General features: G+C 44.0%; 2 protein-coding genes across 5 annotated transcripts; one reads left to right on the top strand and one right to left on the bottom strand.

Annotated features, from left to right (window-relative positions):
• Positions 1–2,370: 2,370 nt before the first annotated feature.
• On the bottom strand, positions 2,371–13,318 carry LOC121541915 (palmitoyltransferase ZDHHC20-B). 4 transcript variants are annotated; one of them, XM_045207983.1, is made up of 14 exons: positions 13,240–13,318; positions 11,132–11,257; positions 9,541–9,567; positions 9,174–9,268; positions 7,276–7,393; positions 7,109–7,178; positions 6,918–6,950; positions 6,462–6,582; positions 6,170–6,205; positions 5,420–5,552; positions 5,177–5,303; positions 3,245–3,331; positions 3,072–3,145; positions 2,371–2,986 (listed from the first exon to the last, which is right to left on the bottom strand). In XM_045207983.1, the coding sequence occupies exons 2-14, from the start codon at positions 11,247–11,249 to the stop codon at positions 2,943–2,945; spliced, it is 1,083 nt and encodes a 360-aa protein (XP_045063918.1). In that variant the 5' UTR covers positions 11,250–11,257; positions 13,240–13,318; the 3' UTR covers positions 2,371–2,942. The 4 variants fall into 4 exon arrangements, with proteins under 4 accessions (XP_045063918.1, XP_041707239.1, XP_041707240.1 ...); XM_041851305.2 differs by lacking the exon at positions 13,240–13,318 and having other exon boundaries at positions 2,371–2,771; positions 2,939–2,986; positions 11,132–11,344; XM_041851306.2 differs by lacking the exons at positions 6,170–6,205; positions 13,240–13,318 and having other exon boundaries at positions 11,132–11,342.
• Positions 13,319–16,342: 3,024 nt separating this feature from the next.
• Positions 16,343–19,324, top strand: LOC123481993 (APC membrane recruitment protein 2-like). Its single transcript, XM_045207941.1, has 2 exons — positions 16,343–17,308; positions 18,692–19,324. The coding sequence occupies exons 1-2, from the start codon at positions 16,343–16,345 to the stop codon at positions 19,322–19,324; spliced, it is 1,599 nt and encodes a 532-aa protein (XP_045063876.1).
• The last annotated feature ends 2,456 nt before the right edge of the window (positions 19,325–21,780 follow it).

The following is a 21,780-nucleotide window of genomic DNA, read 5'->3' as shown; positions in this document are numbered from 1 at the left end:
CAAGTCTAAAAATAGAAACCAATATTGTTTCTAACAATGTAGGAGTCCATTAATCAAGTATTTGAATGCACTGAAAACAGCATTTATTGTTAAATGTACACATTAATACATTGTGTTCATCTACAAAATAAAATAAAAACATTTAATTTAACTTTGTGCAAACTATTTCCAAATTGAGTATATATATATATATATATATATATTAACAGTAACAACCAAAACTGGCTGACAGGGTAGTACAAATATAGTGAGAAAATACTTAACATGCAAAACAGATTCAATAAAAAATACTAAGATATTATTATTTTTAAAACAACAGGAAATTGGTCCATGATTACCGTCAATATATATAATGTAGCGCAAAATACTTTGATGGCATTCATTTCAAAAGTGATTAAAATTAGAAAGTTATGATGATTTCGGGTTAAAGTCACAATGCTCTCACTGTACATTCCTCCACGATAGGGTGTTATACCAACGTATATGCATCCAGTAAACAAACAGCTTTCACATTCCAAACAACTCTCCTATAAAAACCACAAGGATCATAGTCAGTTGGAAATTGAGAAATTCGATCGCAAATATTCTGAAATAAAGAATTAGTCCATTGAGAGGTTGGAATGCCTAACTCTGGCCTCCTCTTGGTGGTCTACGAGCATCCTGGCATGATGTATTACTGCATAACAGTAACTTTCCCAGGGACTAACAAATCTGGTTCATCACATTAAATATTGCTGTATATGTTCAACATTGTACATTGTTCCAGACAAAACAATCAAATAATAATAATAAGAAAACAGCTATAATCATCATCAAAGAAAGCAGCATTTGTGATGTAAAATGTTGTGCTTTAAAAAACCTTTTGTTCAAATCCTTCCCCTTTTCTCCATCTTTGGACATCAACAAAGTTAGATTCACATCAGATTGAGAAGTCAGAAATTGAAGGAGTGTGTTTTGCATAAAGTAAACACAAATAGCTATTCCTTATTCTCAAAGATAGAACTCTACTTCGACACATTTCACAGGAAAGTGAGATGAATTGTTTGATGTCAAAAGGTCCCTCTCGCCTACGAAAGTGATGAATTCACAGATATCTTAATCTTCATAAACTCCCTTTAAAAAAAGCTACATATCTGAAAACAACACATGGCAATGCAGACAATAGCTAAATAAACAATGGAAAAACTGCAACTTAAAAGAAACCTTGAAAACCAATACTTCATAGAATAACAATGCTGTCCAATGTTAATGATTTCAATCCCTCTGATATCACACCTCTGAAAAAACAGTGTGTGTGTGTGTTGACTCACAACCAAATTCTTGACATAAAGCAACCAACTTGTCACATACACTAAGTGTACAAAACATTAGGAACATGACAGACTGACCAGGTGAATCCAGGTGAAAGCTATGATCCCATGTTGATGTCACCTGTTAAATCCACTTCAAATCAGTGTAGATGAAGGGGAGGAGACAGGTTAAAGAATGATTTTTAAGCCTTGAGACAATTGAGACATGGATTGTGTATGTGTACCATTCAGAGGGTGAATGGGCAAGACAAAATATTTAAGTGCCTTTGAACGGGGTATGGTAGTAGGTGCCAGGCGCACCGGTTTGAGTGTGTCAAGAACTGCAATGCTGCTAGGTTTTTCACACTCAACAGCTTCCTGTGTGTATCAAGAATGGTCCACCACCCAAAGGACATCCAGCCAACTTGACACAACTGTGGGAAGCATTGGGAGTCAAATTGGGCCAGCATCCCTGTGGAACGCTTTCGACACCTTGTAGTCCATGCCCCGACGAATTTAGGCTGTTCTGAGGGCAAAAGGGGGTGCAACTCAATATTAGGAAGGTTTTCCTAATGTTTTATACACTCAAGTGTATATCATCACTGATGTCAAAGGTGGACTTGCATGGAACTTTGCAAAACAGGAGTTAGTATTTGGCCCGTAAAATTGTAAACATAAATGCTCTCCGGGTTCCACTTCCATCTGTCTAAATTGTAAAGTTATCACGCCATGCTAAGGTCTACTATAGCACTGTACCTTTGTTCTTCCATACTATACTGAAGGCACAATGCACATTTAAGTTACAATGATGCAGAGCAGGATTTTGGGAGAGGCATAGGGTCCTACAAAGCCGTGGTTCGTATAAACCAACTGTCCTGTTGACATCAATGGATATGCTTAGCGCCCGCCACAGGGTTCAAGTGGAAAGTGCATATAGTACACACGCTACAATCAACTGAGACATTAGTGCTCATGACCTTCAGGGCTTCAAGACAACATTGGATCCCCTTGGTTTAATCAAATCAAAACCAGTAACAGATTTTCTGTGCTAAGACACAGTGAACTCTCTTCCTTTTTTTTCCCAATAAAGCAAGTGAATACTGATTTAACAGAAGCGTATAACGGTTCTGCACTTATCTAATCTAGTGCAAAGAGCATTCTTTTTTTGGCTTGAATAACAGAGCAGTTCCAGAGATTAATAATAGTTACAAAAAATACAAATAAAGATTGTTGTGTGTCTTTGCTTAGCAACAAAGACGACGCGTCTGCATGTGTTTGGTGAGGATGGAAACTGAAAGCTGATGAATGCTCTGGTGACAGATGTAGTGTCCATGACAGTCCAGGTTTTGTCCGTCGTAACAGGGATGCTGTTTGGTGGTCGTAAGAATAACAATAGAGAAGATGATGGCTATACGAGAGCTGTTACTTGACATTTGTCCATGGTATTAGGGGTACTGCAGGTGATGATAAAAAGGCTGGTTTCTGTAGAGACAAAGATGCTGCTGGTTGGAAGGCATCACAGTTAATGGCTCAGTTGTCTCTTGGCAGATGTCTAAACTGGCCGTTTGAGCCACCTGGTGGTCATCAGTTTCCTCTCTAAGGTCTGCAGGAAACGCGCGCATTTCAGCAGAACTCATCCATAGGCTTACCTGTCTATGACTCACTCTCCATGGTGACAGTGACCGTCTGGGCTACGTCTGAAACACAATGGTTCAAGGTTCAGACAGCACACAGACACAGGGCTACTTGACATTACAGGGGATCTATGGGAAAGCTACATACCATCCTGATGGTCCTCAATGTGGTTAATGTTGTTGCCAAGGACATGCTTGGGGCTTGTCAGACCATCTACAGAGCTGTTGGAGGACAAGAAAGAGATTAAAATTAATAAATGAAGTGAGATCATTTTACTGAATCAGGAATGAAAGAAATCAGCCCGAGAATCCATAAATAACCTTTTGCCGTTGATCTGGAGGCCCACAGCTATCTGCTCAGGATCTAAGGTCAGCAACCGGGTGACAAAACTGTGTCCATCCCCGTGACTGACGGAGAGAAAGGAGAGAAGAGAGAACAATTTATCTGTGAATTCTGAAAAGCTATCCAAGGATTGTTCCATAGGGTTGTGTTTATAGGGAGTGATATTGTTTTTTGTAGAATACGTTAATACGTTGTTTTTTTTTAGGGGGTAGATCAGCTTTAATTTGCAGATAGATTGTAACTTCAATCAATGTAATTGTCTGCATCACTTCCAATCCCCCATATGTTTTTTTCTCTCGCAAATATATATAAATGTCTGGAGTGGTTGAAAAACGAGTTTTAATGACTCCAACCTAAGTGTATGTAAACTTCCGACTTCAACTGTGTGTGTGTGTGTATACAGTGGGGGGAAAAAGTATTTAGTCAGCCACCAATTGTGCAAGTTCTCCCACTTAAAAAGAGGCCTGTAATTTTCATCATAGGTACACGTCAACTATGACAGACAAATTGAGGAAAAAAATCCAGAAAATCACATTGTAGGATTTGTTATGAATTTATTTGCAAATTATGGTGGAAAATAAGTATTTGGTCACCTACAAACAAGCAAGATTTCTGGCTCTCACAGACCTGTAACTTCTTCTTTAAGAGGCTCCTCTATCCTCCACTCGTTACCTGTATTAATGGCACCTGTTTGAACTTGTTATCAGTATAAAAGACACCTGTCCACAACCTCAAACAGTCACACTCCAAACTCCACTATGGCCAAGACCAAAGAGCTGTCAAAGGACACCAGAAACTAAATTGTAGACCTGCACCAGGCTGGGAAGACTGAATCTGCAATAGGTAAGCAGCTTGGTTTGAAGAAATCAACTGTGGGAGCAATTATTAGGAAATGGAAGACATACAAGACCACTGATAATCTCCCTCGATCTGGGGCTCCATGCAAGATCTCACCCGTGGGGTCAAAATGATCACAAGAACGGTGAGCAAAAATCCCAGAACCACACGGGGGGACCTAGTGAATGACCTGCAGAGAGCTGGGACCAAAGTAACAAAGCCTACCATCAGTAACACACTACGCCGCCAGGGACTCAAATCCTGCAGTGCCAGACGTGTCCCCCTGCTTAAGCCAGTACATGTCCAGGCCCGTTTGAAGTTTGCTAGAGTGCATTTGGATGATCCAAAAGAGGATTGGGAGAATGTCATATGGTCAGATGAAACCAAAATAGAACTTTCTGGTAAAAACTCAACTCGTCGTGTTTGGAGGACAAAGAATGCTGAGTTGCATCCAAAGAACACCATACCTACTGTGAAGCATGGGGGTGGAAACATCATGCTTTGGGGCTGTTTTTCTGCAAAGGGACCAGGATGACTGATCCGTGTAAAGGAAAGAATGGGGCCATGTATCGTGAGATTTCGAGTGAAAACCTCCTTCCATCAGCAAGGGCAATGAAGATGAAACGTGGCTGGGTCTTTCAGCATGACAATGATCCCAAACACACCGCCCGGGCAACGAAGGAGTGGCTTCGTAAGAAGCATTTCAAGATCCTGGAGTGGCCTAGCCAGTCTCCAGATCTCAACCCCATAGAAAATCTTTGGAGGGAGTTGAAAGTCCGTGTTGCCCAGCGACAGCCCCAAAACATCACTGCTCTAGAGGAGATCTGCATGGAGGAATGGGCCAAAATACCAGCAACAGTGTGTGAAAACTTTGTGAAGACTTACAGAAAACGTTTGACCTGTGTCATTGCCAACAAAGGGTATATAACAAAGTATTGAGAAACTTTTGTTATTGACCAAATACTTATTTTCCACCATAATTTGCAAATAAATTCATTAAAAATCCTACAATGTGATTTTCTGGATTCTAAAGCTCCAACAAAATAGGTGGATAGTCAACTTGGTGTTTTCACCTGGTGTAGATGGGAAACATCCAGTACTTCTTCTGGTCTCCAAACACCTCCGCCATGTTCCTACTGAAGCCCAGAGAGAAGCCATTCTTGTCTGGGCCATTTCTGAAGACAGGAGCCCTGAAAGCCTCTAAATTAAAAAATAAAAATAAATAAAAGAATACATAAACTAATACTATAACAAACAATAAAGACAATAGTGGATGAGATGTTTTGTGTTGCAGCATGGTGAGGCATGGCAGCTACCTATGGTGGTTCTGTTCTTTCCCACAAGCCAGAGATGGTAGCTGAAAAGCGACAGGATGCTGATGAAGAACATGGCCGCCACGAAAAACAGAAACAACACGTGGAATTTGGCGTGAGTGTCAGGCAGCTGATTCTTGAGAGGGAAGAGAGAGGAGAGCCATTAGTGATGTCATACTTTTCACCAGAAGCATACAGTAGTAATGTTAACCTTCTGCACAGACACACAGGATGTGACATCAGTCAGTTATAAGTGACAATGGACGACCTCATTCTGTAGTAGCAGAAGCTTAGCCTACATGACTGTTCAGTGAATGGCTCCAGAAGGTACTAAATACAGTACAGACCTTTGGTTGTCTGTGATTTCAATATGCAAAATAGGACATGCTAAACAACCAATCCTGTCCAACTCCACACTGGGCCTCAGTTGGTCAAGATGACAGTGGACATTCATTGTCACAAGCAAGGCAGCATACAACACAGACAAGGACAGAAGCCCAGTCTTAACACACAAGGAGGAACAGACAACAGCTTATGCTGCAAGACAACAGTGTTTGACACATACTGAAGAGAATCCCTCAACAGCAATTTGTACATCTGAGAGACAGAAGTCTTGTGAATGCCATTATGGGTGGAGCTTCTCTATCCAACCTTACAGTGACTTACCATTAGTGGCAATAGGCTTATCAAAGAAGCGCAACCTTACTTTTTGACTAACCATGACGATCAAATAGTGACAATCTTGCATTTTACCTGAGAACAATCCCCAACAGATCTCCTTCGGCAATGCTTTAGGCAAAGTATTAGAGACAGATTGTTAGTGGAGAAATTGAGTGTGCAACTATTTTACAGTGATTAGATATACAAATAAAAATCTGACATGCAGACTGCTCAAGCTTGAGGTGGATTATGTAGAGGATTTGGGTATTGGCTAATTGGAACATGCGATCAGGGATCTTACTGCTGTCAGTGTTTACACTCAACCACTAAGCTCTGGCTAGGGAAGAAATGAAAGGCAGCCACAGTATTACTCAGTAGTACTTACTGTCCAGAATTTGATGAAATACTGCAGGACGGTAGCAGCGATGAACACACAATACAGCATGGAGTAGGCCAGAAACAAGACAAAGAACTTGTAGTTCGAAAATCCAACACAGTTATTCACCCTGAGAGAGAAACAGAGGGAGAGAGAGATAAATGTGGCTTGTGCTGCTTTCTCCACTAGTTGCCTCTATTCTCTAATCTCTATAAAATAAAGTGATGAATGATCTGTTTGAGAGCTGAGTAATCCCTTTTATATTACTGTACTAGACCAAACAGTGACTTCATCAAATAAAAAGGGCAGACAGATCAAATATGCTGATGCAGTAGAATGGAGAGGATTAAACTCTCCACTGATCCGATCACTATCAAGTCAGTATGAACAAAGAACTTCACACACAAAAGGAGTGTACTGTTGCTAAGCATCTATATTACAAGAATGGACTGAGGCATTACATACCATGGACAGTGATGATCCATCTTCAGTACACACCTGAGAGAGAGAGAGAGAGAGAGACAGAGCACAAAAAACAAGGGAAGGAGGAGAAAATAGTATATTACTTTGGAGTTGAAGCACCTAAAAAGACCCCACATAAAATCCCATGGTGCATCTCATCTGAACCCCACAGAGACAGAACTAACTGAACTCACATGTCACAGGTGGAACAGTGGTGGCAGCGGTCGGGTTTGATCACCTGACAGTGGTCACAGTACCGGACAGCTGTGGAGAACACACCAATACACCTGCTCAATCATCATCAGCTTTAAATCCAAGGCGTGTGTGTTCAAACTATATCTCGACTCTATTGCATTCTCACCTCCTGTCCCTGTGCGTGTGTAGACAGGCAATCCTACGGCCACTTTCTTCAGGATGTCCTGCTGAGTGTCTGGCTCCTCCTTCTCATACTGCTCCTTCTCCACTTTGGCCAGACAGAACTGACAGGAGAACAGAGAGTGTTTCACCAAGTATGTTAGAACGTAGTTATTACCGTAGTCATGTATCTAGAAATTAGGGCCCAGTTGAAATGTGAAACAAGTAACTTGAGATTGAGACAGAGTAACCCCCCTTTCAAAACCACAACCATATGCTCACTCACACACACATACATACACACCCACCCCCTCCTGTGTGAACATGTGCTGTACAGTGTAATTACAGAGTGCCTTGGGAACCGCCCGGCCCAGTGCCTACTCCCCTGGCCACGTGGCATTGTGGTGTAGCATCTCACAGGAGGCAGAGTTAGTACTACCGACAAAGACAGATACACACTCTGTATTAGGGCTGTCCCCGACTAAAATCTTGGCCGACCGAGAGTCGTCTGTTTTTCCACATGTAGACACACCCTATGTTTGAATAAAATCAACTATATGTAGGCTACTGAGTTTGTCTGATGCTTTAAGCACTGAGATTAAAAATTCAGACACACAGATGACTAAAGAGGGAGCCAGAGATCAATATAGCCTAACCAGAAGAAGAAAAAAAACTGTTCCCGACCCGACCCTCCTCCTGCCGAGATTCTTCCATTACCCTCCTGAAGTTGCCAGTAATAGGCTACACCAGCGGTCGGCAACCTTTTCCATATGGAGTGCTAAGATATCATACCATTTCTACTGATCTGCGTGCCAGTTATGATTTTCATATGCATATTTTTGTGGAACAGCTTCATTTCATTTATAATAAAGTCTTCGTATCTCAAAATCAATGTCATGTGGTTAATCAAAATTATGTCTAAATGAAAATGATACAAATCTAAAAGCAACTTCTATCGCCATTGCCCATATGTAAAAATAACCTGATAAAAATAAATATCCTACAAATCACATTGGCTACGTATGGAACTTGAAACATTGTATCAACATTGTATAAAATATTCTGGGCCCTCAGTTTCCTGCGCCAGTGAGCTCAGGACAGACATACACAGCTGTAGGATATTTGCGCAAGGGATAAGAAGTAATCAGGTAGGCCTATTTTATGACGTTTCCACTGGATAAGAGCATGCCATATTTTTCCCCATTCATGTGGAGCGGTTATCGAAAGGAAGAGAGCTGGAAAGATTTTCAAATAGGCTACATTGAGGAACTATTGTCATTCTCAATGGCTGTAAAAACAGACTTTGTTTACTTGAGGTGAAGAAAAAATTACTTTGAGAAGCTCCACAGTGATGGTGAGTTAAGCCAATCAGAAATAGTATCAGATCCCCAAATGGCCATATTTATAGGCTTACATTTGCGCACAGGCCAGGTAGACTAAGCATACTTCTATGCGTAGTCAGGTGCGTGTCCTTACTCAAGATTGACAAGAGCGTTCCAAACAAAACTCGTAAATGGAATGAAATAAAACTAAACCCTTTTCTCACACGTGTAGCCTACGTTGTGCGCTCTGCAAACAACGTGACCACTCCAACAATGACAACGGTAAGACTAATAATAATATATTGAATGCATTAACAGAAATTACCATAACCAAACAAACATTGTAGATTAGAAATTCTGGTAATTAATGGTAAATGTACTACTGGTGATACTGGTGTGCCTCCGCAATGGATTAGTCCACTCAGACAGGCGTAAATCAGACAGGTGTCTCGTGTGCCATACATTTTAAAATATATATATATATATGCCACTGCTCGACAAAACTAATAACTTGGTCGACCAACAGCCTACCGGCCAAACAATCGACCAGTGGACTAAATGGGGTCAGCCCTACTCTGTATACCTCTTTAGAGGGGCTGGCAGGCCTGCTGCAGATAGTCTTCCAGTAGGACCAGATAAACATGATGAAGAACAGGTGGAAGACAACCAGGTATGATACTGTTGGAGAACAGGAGCAAGGATAAGAGACACCATTCATATCAGTTACAAATACAATGCAATTATCAAATACAATGCAAGTATATCCATGAGTTGAACATAAATATGAATTTTATATCCCATACAAAACAAGTATTTTGTTTACCATGTCTAAATCACAACAGTATATATTAGTGTCATGTGAACTCATGAGTAGAGTTTGTGTGGGTTCAAGATTGTGTGTGGATACAAGACAATCTTGAAAGCACCAAATGTTTCTGAATGTTACTTACTTTTTTCTGCATTATTTGGGATTGTAACTGAAACAGACAAAGAAGTACAGAGAGAGAGAGAGAGAGAGAGAGAGAAGAGGAGTTTAGAGAGGGCATCTGATTGATGCGTCTGTGGAGTTACAGTACTGCAGTACTATGCTCACATCTACAGACCCCCTCCTCTCACCCCCCAGCAGTAGCCTGGCACTACCAGCGGGGGACCCACCCATCACAGAATGCTTTGTTTGCACTGCTGAAGGGATGCCCCTGACTACGGCCACTCACTGACTGACTGACATGCATGTCATTGTACCATCAGCAGCAGTACCACAGAAACAGGCTAAAACAGGTTTAGTCACATTGAGGTTCACATGAGGAGTCAGCTGTATGGGAATATAATAATAATAATAAATAATAAACCATTTAGCAGACGCTTTTATCCAAAGCAACTTACAGTCATGTGTGTATACATTTTTACGTATGGGTGGTCCCGGGGATCGAACCCACTACCCTGGCGTTACAAGCGCCATGCTCTACCAATTGAGCTACAGAGGACTATATATGAGTATTTGAGGCTAGAGTAGCCTCATATCAAATGGCTCTGAAGATTATTGGCACATAATCCAATATAGAATCACAGCCTTAATGAGACCTAGGCTAAAGAATGTCAAAATAATAGATCATTTAGGTCAAAGGTCAGATAAAAACAATTTCCATAGTTGAACGTTTTCAGCAGATGTGATTAAATAAAATAAGAGATCTGACATCAAAATGATTCCAAAATCACCTCTCTATTCCAATCTGGGACATACACTGAGTATACAAAACATTAAGAACACCTGCTCTTTCCATGACAGACTGACCAGGTAAAAGCTATGATTATTGATTTCACTTGTTAAATCCACTTCAATCCGTGTAGATGAAGGGGAGGAGACAGGTTAAATAAGGATTTTTAAGCCTTGAGACAATTGAGACATGGATTGTGTATGTGTGCCATTCAGAGGGTGAATGGGCAAGACAAAAAATGTAAGTGTCTCAATGGGGTATGGTAGTAGGTCCCAGGCGCACCGAACTGCAACTCTGCTGGGTTTTTCACGCTCAACAGTTTCCTGTGTGTATCAAGAATGGTCCACCACCCAAAGGACAGCCAACTTGTCACAACTGTGGGAAGCATTGGAGTCAACATAGGCCAGCATCCCTGTGGAATGCTTTCGACACCTCGTAGAGGCTGTTCTGAGAGGGGGGTGCAACTCAATATTAGGAAGGTGTTCCTAATGTTTGGTATACTCAGTGTAGTTACCTGCAAATGTGTCTTTCTATTTCCTTCTAGGAACAGTTGCTTCTATCTATGAGCATGATTGGCTATCCGCAACAAAGTAGTATTTCACTCAACTATCGAGTGTTACATTGTAACTAATCATTTGCACACTTGGACTATGATGACGATGAGCCATACATGACATTATCGACCTGTTTTCGTCCCACCAAGTTTCTGTAGTTTTTCCCCGAGTCCTACACATCCCCCAGCTGGGCAAGCAAGCAGTCAGGCAACTTTTTTTCAATGAGGAAACAAACCCCGTTAACCATCCAAAAACGATCATTTTATACTTACAGATACAGAGTTCCACGACGTATGCATAATAAGACCAGCCAACGACCAGGTTGATGAAAATAACAGGTATCCAAGCTAAACTCCGCTGACAGCACTTCAGTACATGATGCGGCGCCATCTTTAATCCTGCGGAAAATAGTGGTGTGACGTCAAAGCTCCAGCTTTTTCACTGAACCAAAGATTATATATTATATTGACAAGATAGTCGAGTAACCGCTCTAACAAATGACTGAACAATGGAAATACATGTCCTCAAAGATGGAAGGCAGACGGGAGGAGTCAATATCAGGTGGGACCATTCTAGCCAATGAGAGGGCAGATACGCGAGTGAACGCGCACAACTCAATATAAATATAGTCGTTTTTTTCCAAGTTGCCGAAATGTCACGTGCGTCCACTTATATCAGTGCATTCGTAACAACCTAACCATTACGAAACTTATATTCGATCAAAAAGCCTCGCGTAGAAAATTAGCAATTACATTGACCTCCATTCAAGAATTCCTCACTTCGTGGACAGATTTTGGGCGGAGTATTGCCGCGTTCAAAACCACTGGGAGCTCCGAACTCGGAAATCTCTCTCTCACTGGGAAAAATCGTTTTGAACGAATTTCCACTCGGGAACTCGGGCCTCTTTCTAGGGCTCCAACTTTCTGACATGAAGATCACTGACGTCATGATTTGACCTGTATTATTCCGAGTTCCCAGTTGTTGTGAACGCGGCATCAACCCTTTCGCTTCGCCTCTTCCTTTCTCACTGAACAATGAACGCCTCTTCTCCATCAGATGAATTCATAACACATCTGTACAGCTGTGAATTGGTAGGCCATGGAGACTGGACGTGAATTGACAATCTTATTCAATTGCCGAATTGTGTGGTGGTGGGTGATTCTAATAAGTTAGTATTGCAATGTCTACTTGTATTCATGGTTTAAAAAGGCTAAAGTTTGTAATTTCCACTTAAAAATGTCAGACTTGATTTGCCCTAACGGAACATTTATCAACCCCTACAAAAAATGTCCATTAATTATAATCCACATAATAATTCTGTTGCTGCAGAATTATTTCCCTGCTGTAGATACAGGGGTCTTCAACCTTTTCTTGCCAAGGGACCCCCTCCCAGGCATACGGTGACACAGAGACCCCCATCATTATTTATTTTTTCACGTGTCTTGTCTTATCATCAGGTGAATGATAATAGCAAGAAGAAGTTAGCAACGCTTTAAAATGAATAGATTTGGAAGATCGTTTTTCATTATTTTGACCTCCCACATTCTAATTAGAAGAGGAAGTGTAAACTCTAACATAGCCTATTATCTAGAAAGGTAACTCCAAACCCATTTTCAATAAGAGCAGTTGTTTAGGCCAATATAGGCCTAAGTCCAAGTCAAGAAAGCTTACCAGCAGCCAGCGGCACTTCCCACACTGGTAGCCTATTCGCGGGTGCTTTTTCAAAGCCTATGTCAGATACTCCAGTGAGCGTAATTTGCTCAATATTATGAGTTGAGAAATAATGTTTTCTACTGTAGGTATGTTGCTAGCGATATATAAAAAAATAAACACTGAAAGAAATGTTTGTATTTTATATATTTTAGCAGACCCCCTGCAGTACCTTCGTGGACCCATAGGGGGTCGCGGACCCCCGGTTGAATACCCCTGGCCTAATAACATAACTTCTCCATTGTGGTTAGACTACATGAGAATGGATAACATGTTTCATTATTATTCATTCAGCTCATGTGTCAGAGTTTATGACCTGGTTGCCAAACTTGCCATATTTGGTTGGAGATAAGACATAAGATATGCTGTGCCAGGTACCTACTGTTTATTTTATTTGAATATGCACGTTTTTTTTTTTCTTCTGAGGTCTATTTGTAAAAGATTATAATTTGTCACATGTTAGCCCCAACTTCACATGGTCAAACCCTACAGCCTTACTCAAGCTGAGATGAGCTATTAGATATATCCATTTATTGGCTGAGTTGCCTGGATCAGCTTCTTCAACTACAGATAGCATCACAGCGCTAGAAGGTGAAATATGACTCTCTCCTCATGGCGTATGTAAAACTCACTATCAACGATATAATCTGTTGCTGTTGACTCTCCTCACCTCTGCCTTTCCTTTTCTCCCCCTCTGGCGGATTCACCAAAGTACAGTGCTCCTGCCTAGAAGCAGAGGGCAGCAGTGCTATTGAAAAAGACACCCGCAGACTAGTTAGTAGCCTACATGACCCGACTAAAGCTTATTTAAGTCTGCCCGTAACCATGAGAATATAGCAGATAAACAAAGTAAACTTAACAGAATTGATCAACAGGCTACCAGTACAAAATGAGTGCCGATACAAATACACAAGTTATTCATGCACGCATACGCACGCACACACACACACACACACACACACACACACACACACACACACACACACACACACACACACACACACACACACACACACACACACACACACACACACACACACACACACACGCAGACAGGCAGAAATGCTCATAAACAAACACACAAGAGTCTATGAGAAGAACAGAACTCAATGGGGTTTGTGACTTTGAAGCAGTTAAACATTTAACACCAGTCACTAGTCTTAATGCTTTTTGCCGCGTGTTAGGCTCTGATAAGATACCTTTCCCAGAAGTTGCCCAGAGCCATAATGTGACCTGCCGGTGTCAACTAACATCCCTTTTGGTTGGAAAATATTTCTAAAGGGTGAAGGGTGAGGCAGGGGAGAGAGAGAGCGTAGTGTCATCCCATAATTCGATTTTCTAAATAAGATTTTAAACATACTGGAAGTGGTCCTTGTATTCAGATTACTGACTATGTACTGTAGCCCTCTGGGTGGCAGCATAAAAATGAAATAAGCGTGTGAATATTTACTGTAACTGCTGCTTTGGGGGTATGTGGGGGTATGCATCTCTGTGTGTATATCAGTGTGTGGCTGGTTCTCTGTAACTGTGTGGGTTGTTTTTTTGGCATGCTGTTCTCCCTAAAGTGTTCTAGTGAAAGTAGTACTTGAAGTCTGAATGAATAAAGCGGAAAAGAGGACAGAGAAAGATGGAGACAGGGTAGAGAGGTGGATGGGAAAGATGGAGACAGGGTAGAGAGGTGGATGGGAAAGATGGAGACAGGGTAGAGAGGTGGATGGGAAAGATGGAGACAGGGTAGAGAGGTGGATGGGAAAGATGGAGACAGGGTAGAGAGGTGGATGGGAAAGATGAAGACAGGGTAGAGAGGTGGATGGGAAAGATGGAGACAGGGTAGAGAGGTGGATGGGAAAGATGGAGACAGGGTAGAGAGGTGGATGGGAAAGATGGAGACAGGGTAGAGAGGTGGATGGGAATGATGGAGACAGGGTAGAGAGGTGGATGGGAAAGATGGAGACAGGGTAGAGAGGTGGATGGGAAAGATGGAGACAGGGTAGAGAGGTGGATGGGAAAGATGGAGACAGGGTAGAGAGGTGAATGGGAAAGATGGAGACAGGGTAGAGAGGTGGATGGAAAAGATGGAGACAGGGTAGAGAGGTGGATGGGAAAGATGGAGACAGGGTAGAGAGGTGGATGGGAAAGATGGAGACAGGGTAGAGAGGTGGATGGGAATGATGGAGACAGGGTAGAGAGGTGGATGGGAAAGATGGAGACAGGGTAGAGAGGTGGATGGGAAAGATGGAGACAGGGTAGAGAGGTGGATGGGAAAGATGGAGACAGGGTAGAGAGGTGAATGGGAAAGATGGAGACAGGGTAGAGAGGTGGATGGGAAAGATGGAGACAGGGTAGAGAGGTGGATGGGAAAGATGGAGACAGGGTAGAGAGGTGGATGGGAAAGATGGAGACAGGGTAGAGAGGTGGATGGGAAAGATAGTGATGGAGTAAAAACATTGCACTTGTCTTTTGCTTCTAGCATTAACTTTGCTTAGAACTTCTTAAATGAGGAAACATTTACTTACTATGACTGTGATATGTGGTTGTCTCACCTAGCTATCTTGAGATGAATGCACTAACTGTAAGTCGCTCTGGATAAGAGCGTCTGCTAAATGACTCAAATGTAAAGATGGAAAGGAGTGGAGGAGAGAGACAGATGTAAAAACAGAAATTGAGGAACTATGCAAAAGTGAGGCAAGATAATGAAGATGGAAGAGGGTGGAATCACACTCAAAAAACAGTGTTGGATAGGATGGCAACAAGCTCTCTGAGTGGAGTGCATAATGAATTCCATTAGAAAGTGTGTGTGTGTGTTTGTTCGTGTATGTTCATTTGTGTGAGAGAGTGAGAGAAAATTGGTTCTCTGCTTCCAGGCGATACAGAAGGAAATATCCTCTCAGAGAGTAAATGCTCAGCCCAGCCCAGCTCTATGCTATTTAGCAATAATGTGCAACATAAGTACATTAGAGCTTTAATATTTCGCAAATTCCACATTCCCCTCAAATCCTAATTCCCCAGATTTACACAAATCCTATATGTGGGACATGAATCTGTCAGGAATGGCTCCATGTTTTATTCAATTGGATTTATGTCATTAATATGAAAGGCTTGTTTGTCATCCTCCCTGATCTTGATTGTTGTTGGAGCTGTTGGAGAGGTCATGGCAGTGGGGGTTTGTGTTGGGAGGTAGCATTTACATGCCACATGCACTCTCAAAACGAATGAATAAATATAGCCCTACATGCTTAACAAGACAGGAATGCCGCTGCATTTACAGGCAAAGACTGAGACATACACACATCAACATAAAACAGGTAAAAATACATATGTAACAACACAGGAGAGGGGGGGGTATCAGCGATAGAGAAAGAGTAAGAAAGACGAGAGCTGTGTCTGGGGTGGGACGATGACAGCCTCTGGCTCTGCTCCATCACTGACGAAAGCTGCTTAGCCCCTCAGTTGCCATGGAGACCTGCAGGAGCAGCCAGAGAAAAAGAGGGGATAGGGAGAGGGGAGGGGCATGTTAGGGAGAAATAGAGGAGAAAGAGCTGGAGGGGAGAGAAAGACAGAGGGAGGGATAGGCAGAGGGAGAGATAGAGAAAGCAGAGAGAGAGGAGAGAGAAACATACTGTGAGCAATTGAAGCATAGCCTGTCTGCAGAGACGGGGGAAAGGTAAGATACGAGAGAATAATGGGAAATGTTCAGTTAGCTGTAGCTGGGTGAGACAAATAGAGCACGAAATAGGAGGAGAACAACAGACAGGAATATATAGAGATTCAAAATGGATGTGCAGTCGGAGAGTAGCGAAACCCCGCCGTGCGATCCCCAGCCTCCTGGAAAAATCAGAAAAGCCTTCAAGCTGTTTGGGAAGCGCAAGCCAGGCAGCATCTTCTCTATACGTGGCAAAGGCGAGGGGAACAACAAGTCACCTATCGACAGGAGCAAGACAGTGGACGGATTAACAGAGTCCACGGCAGCAGAGTCGGAGCTCGAGAAGGACAAGGAGCCGGAGAAGGAGCAGGAACCAGAGGTGAGTCAGAGAGAGGAGCAGGAACCAGAGGAGGAGCCCCTGGGTGATGATGGAGATCCCTCCATCCCTTCTGCCGGCCATCCCTCCACCTCCTCAATGACCTCCGCCAAATCCCTCAGCTTCCTGATGAAGCTGCAGCGCAGCCGGCAAGGAGGAGCAGACCGAAGGTTCCATACAGAGTCTCAGCCAACTGTACGCCAGCGTCGGGGCTTGAAGGGTCTCTTCGGCAGTATGGGATGGAACCAGCGAGAGGAGGCCAGCGATGAGGCCGATACCCCTCCGAGCCCCCTCCTCATGTCGTCCCGTACAAACAGCGTGGAGATCATCAAGGAGGACATTACTTTCACCTCCAGACCTGCGCCTCACATCCTGGATGTCCCAGAACCTGAACCTGGACAAGAGTCCCCTGTTTCATCCAAAAGCCCCACAGTGCAGGAGAGCTCAGCCTCTAGCCCACCAGAGACAACGGCTCTCTCAGCGGCTACATACAGTGTCACTGGATCTAATGAGGATGTACCACCGCCTCTGCCCACCACTGAACCACCACCCTTGGATCCTGCTGTGGATCGTCTGAGGTTGCTGCTTGCAGACATCTCCTCTCTGATAAGCTTTGACTCACTGACCGGATGTGGAGACATCACTGCTGAAGTGGAGGCAGAGTGGGGCAAAGCCAGCACCACTGTCGGAACCGGACCTGGGACCAAGGGAGCTGTGGTTGTAGAGAAAGCCTCATCAACTACTCTTTCAGCCAAACCTACCCCTATTACTAAACCTACCCCTTCGCCTACACCAATCCCTGCCCCTACTGCTGCTACTAAATCTAGTACAACCCCTATCCCAATGCTTACTTCTACATTCAGACCTACCCCTTCCTCTGCCCGTACTACCAAACCTACCTCCACTTTTACCCCCATAACCAAACCTGAACCTACCAGCTGGTCGATAAAACCTGAACCTACCAGCTGGTCGATAAAACCTGAACCTACCAGCTGGTCGATAAAACCTGAACCTACCCCTATTGCGACAACCAAACCCTCAACTACGCCCGCAACTATCACTAGCCCTACCACTAAATCAAGCCCCACCCCTTTAACAAAACCCTACCCTCCACCAACAACAAAATGCACCCCAAGCCCTGCCCCTATTGGCATCACTGCTACCTCTCCCCCTATCACTCCACCCTTTACCGCTACTTCTACTTTCAAACCTGCTCCAGTAGTAACACCATCCCCACCTGCTGCCCCTGTAGTAACCCCATCCATACCTCCTGCCCCTGTAGTAACACCATCCATACCTCCTGCCCCTGTAGTAACACCATCCCCACCTGCTGCCCCTGTAGTAACCCCATCCATACCTCCTGCTCCAGTAGTAACCCCATCCCCACCTCCTACCCCACCTCCTGTATCTAAACCAACCCCAGTAATTACCCCATCTCCTGCCCCCGCCCCAGTGGCCAAGCCAGCTCCTGTAACCACCCCTGACACACTTTCATCAGCCACTGTTATCTCTGCCCCACCCCCCAAAATTAGCTCTGTCCCCTGTCTGGATTCCACTACCGCACCTCCTTCCCTAACATCCTTTTATCCTACGGCTGTCCCGAACTCAGCATTTAAAATGCCCTATATCCCGGTTCCAGTGCCAGCCTCATTCACTAGCCCTGCTCCTGTACAAACCCCCTCTCCAATTCTAGCTGACTCAAAGGCTCCCCCTGCTCCTACTCCAACACCAATCCCTATGTCTAAGACTCCTACTTTCCCTACCCCTGCCCCTACCACAACTCCAATCCCTATGTCTAAGACTCCTACTTTCCCTACCCCTGCCCCTACCACAACACCAATCCCTATGTCTAAGACTCCTACTTTCCCTACCCATGCCCCTACCACAACTCCAGTCCCTATGTCTAAGACTCCTACTTTCCCTACCCCTGCCCCTACCACAACTCCAGTCCCTATGTCTAAGACTCCTATTTTCCCTACCCCTGCCCCTACCACAACTCCAGTCCCTATGTCTAAGACAGCGCCTGTCTCTACCCCTTCCTCTGTGCCCTCTCCTGTTCTCACCCCTGCCCCTCTGCATGGTACACCCCTTGCCTCTGCTCAGGTGGAGGGTGGTGAGCGCAATGCCTCTCTGAATAGAGGAGAGGACATGACGAGTCGAAACGGCATGGATGTGTGGGGTGCCAGGAACAATTCACCCAATAGAGAAGAGAAACTCCATGTTACACAGAATGAGACACACATGGTCCCCCAGGGGCCCCCCACAGAGAAGAAGACGCCCCCAGTGAGGGAAGCATGGCTCAGTAAGATCCCTGTCTGCGGTGGAGGCAGGGTGGGCAAGTTGCCACTCCGTGAGAGTCAGCCCACTGACAACAAGGGGAGCTGGGACCCACCTATTACAGGGCACGAAGAGGGGAGTCAACGCCCTAGCCTACGGAACGGAGTCAGCAAGGACACAATTAGTAACTCCTCTGCTGAAGCTGAAGTTGAGGCCAGCCTACCCCCTGTAAAACACAGCCCGGAAGAGAGTCGCCACCTCCGCCAACCCACAGTCTACAGAAGTATCCCCCGTGACTCCAAGATCCCTGTCAAGCTGGGAGTCCAGTCCAATATCCCTGTCCCCCAAGGAACTAAGGAGCCCCCGCGCTCCAAGATACCTTTGTCCAAGGTTCCTGTCCGCAGGATCGGCAATAAGCTCACAGCCACCACAGCTGCCAGCGCGCAAATCAGAAAATAAAGCTAAGAGACTGCTTCAAACATCCAAATGGCTGCGTTCACCCAAAATCATTATTTTAATATTATCACATGGAGACCCTTTGCCCTGTATATTTACAAAGACAGTCCAATTATTTTTTTGTCTCTGGTTCATCTTCATGACTCTCTCAAATGGCTCTCTATCCCACATTGCTGTCGTCTCTTTACTTATCCACACCGACAACAGCTTCAGAGCAACACTAACATGGCGGCTGAGGCTCAAGCAGAAAAACACATCTCCCATAGGAACCAGAGCAATGACCGTGGCTCCCTTGTATTGTGCCAACTTGACAGATACATTCAGCCAAGGTTCAGGGCTAATCTCAACCTGGAATAGAATGATGGTTGAGGAGGACGGTCACAACAACGTTTCTTTGGGATGTATCATTAAAGGGGACACGGTATGGTAGCATACCAAGGTCAGAAGCAACAACACATGGAAGAGAGAGACATTCTTAAGGGTGCTTTTTTCCTACAGACTATCAGAGTGAAAAATCAACTTTTTCTACAATAGTTTTTATCTTTTGTTACTCCCTCTTTTTGAACAACTGTCTAAAAATCCTGTCTTATTTTCCTTTTGATAAGTGATACTGTAGCCCTCGTGCCAAGAGAGGGTCCACACCTCTTAATAAATGCAACAAACAAACCAGTATCCTGTAACATCTCTGGATGTACGGCAATATGAGCCAGAGGACTCTTCCTCCTTTCCCTTACTTTCCTCCATGTGTGTTTTACACGGTGTGGAACCATACAGAGCCTGCCTACCTGCCTGCTCATAAATAACACTCAATCACACTGTGTACTTTGGGAAAGACTGTTGCTTTGGATGGAGGTCATTGTGGATGGGACGGCCCCTATGGAAGGTTTGGACAGGGGGCAAGCCTGCATAACGGACCCTGTGAAGATGGAGTTACACAGAGTAGATGCTGAACGCTTCAGATTTCGGAGGGGTGCATCCCTTTACCAAGCCCACCTATATATACCTATTCCCCAGGTCGTTGCTGCAAATGAGAACATGTTCTCAGTCAACTTACCTGGTAAAATAAGTATAAAATAAGTTTAAAATAGCAGTAGTCATGCTCAGATGAGGACAATATTTGTGTTTATACATGATCTATGTTTCCTATTTAATCAATAAAACAATGTGAGTACACTGTACGTATGTCACCTTAAAACAACCCTAGATATCTCTGAGTGTGATGTCAAGGATCCATTTCGCATCTGCTGTTTTCAGTAATGTGAGACTATGATGAGGTGTTTGTATAACAACAGCACAGCAGTGTCTGAAGCAGCTTCATCTGAATAGATGCCGTAGGGATATGCATACACAGTCCTCGACCCACGGTGTCTATCTATCAATTCTCACATAGGGAATTGCTATCCATATCTTAAGCCGAGATAAATGAAACATTGTGTAACTTCATTTCATGTGCGGGTGCATCTACCTGATTTATATCTCTTAGGATGTAGAGGCAGCAGGGAAGGATAAGTCAATGTGGGTCCTGAGGATGTAGACGGCAGCAGGGAAGGATAAGTCAATGTGGGTCCTGAGGATGTAGACGGCAGCAGGGAAGGATAAGTCAATGTGGGTCCTGAGGATGTAGACGGCAGCAGGGAAGGATAAGTCAATGTGGGTCCTGAGGATGTAGACGGCAGCAGGGAAGGATAAGTCAATGTGGGTCCTGAGGATGTAGAGGCAGCAGAGAAGGATAAGTCAATGTGGGTCCTGAGGATGTATAGGCAGCAGGGAAGGATAAGTCAATGTGGGTCCTGAGGATGTAGAGGCAGCAGGGAAGGATAAGTCAATGTGGGTCCTGAGGATGTAGAGGCAGCAGGGAAGGATAAGTCAATGTGGGTCCTGAGGATGTAGAGCAGGGCTGCCCAACCCTCTTCCTGGAGATCTACCGTCCTGTGGGTTTTCAGTCCAACCCTTATTTAACACACCTGATTCTACTTATTAGCTGCTCAACAAGACCTTAACTATCTGAATCAGATATGCTAAATTAGGTTTGGACTGAAAACCTACAGGACAGTATATCTCCAGGAAGAGGGTTGGGCAGCCCTGATGTAGAGGCAGCAAGGAAGGATAAGTCAATGTGGGTCCTGAAGATGAATAGGCAGCAGGGAAGGATAAGTCAATGTGGGTCCTGAGTATGTAGAGGCAGCAGGGAAGGATAAGTCAATGTAGGTCCTGAGGATGTAGATGGCAGCAGGGAAGGATAAGTCAATGTGGGTCCTGAAGATGAATAGGCAGCAGGGAAGGATAAGTCAATGTGGGTCCTGAGGATGAATAGTACGTGTATGTTCATACAGTATGCATGAGTAAGACAGTATCAGCAGTGAGGGTAGGCCTCAATGGCGTGGTGACAAACCATTCCACCTCAAAACAGTCTCTACTGCAGTGTCATTATGTAAGGCCTGACACCATTAGAACAGAGG

The sequence above is a fragment of the Coregonus clupeaformis genome, chromosome 27 (assembly GCF_020615455.1).
Source record: "Coregonus clupeaformis isolate EN_2021a chromosome 27, ASM2061545v1, whole genome shotgun sequence".
In the NCBI taxonomy this organism is placed as follows: domain Eukaryota; kingdom Metazoa; phylum Chordata; class Actinopteri; order Salmoniformes; family Salmonidae; genus Coregonus; species Coregonus clupeaformis.
Note: the sequence above shows the minus strand (reverse complement) of the source record. Positions and strands in the feature narration are given on the sequence as shown.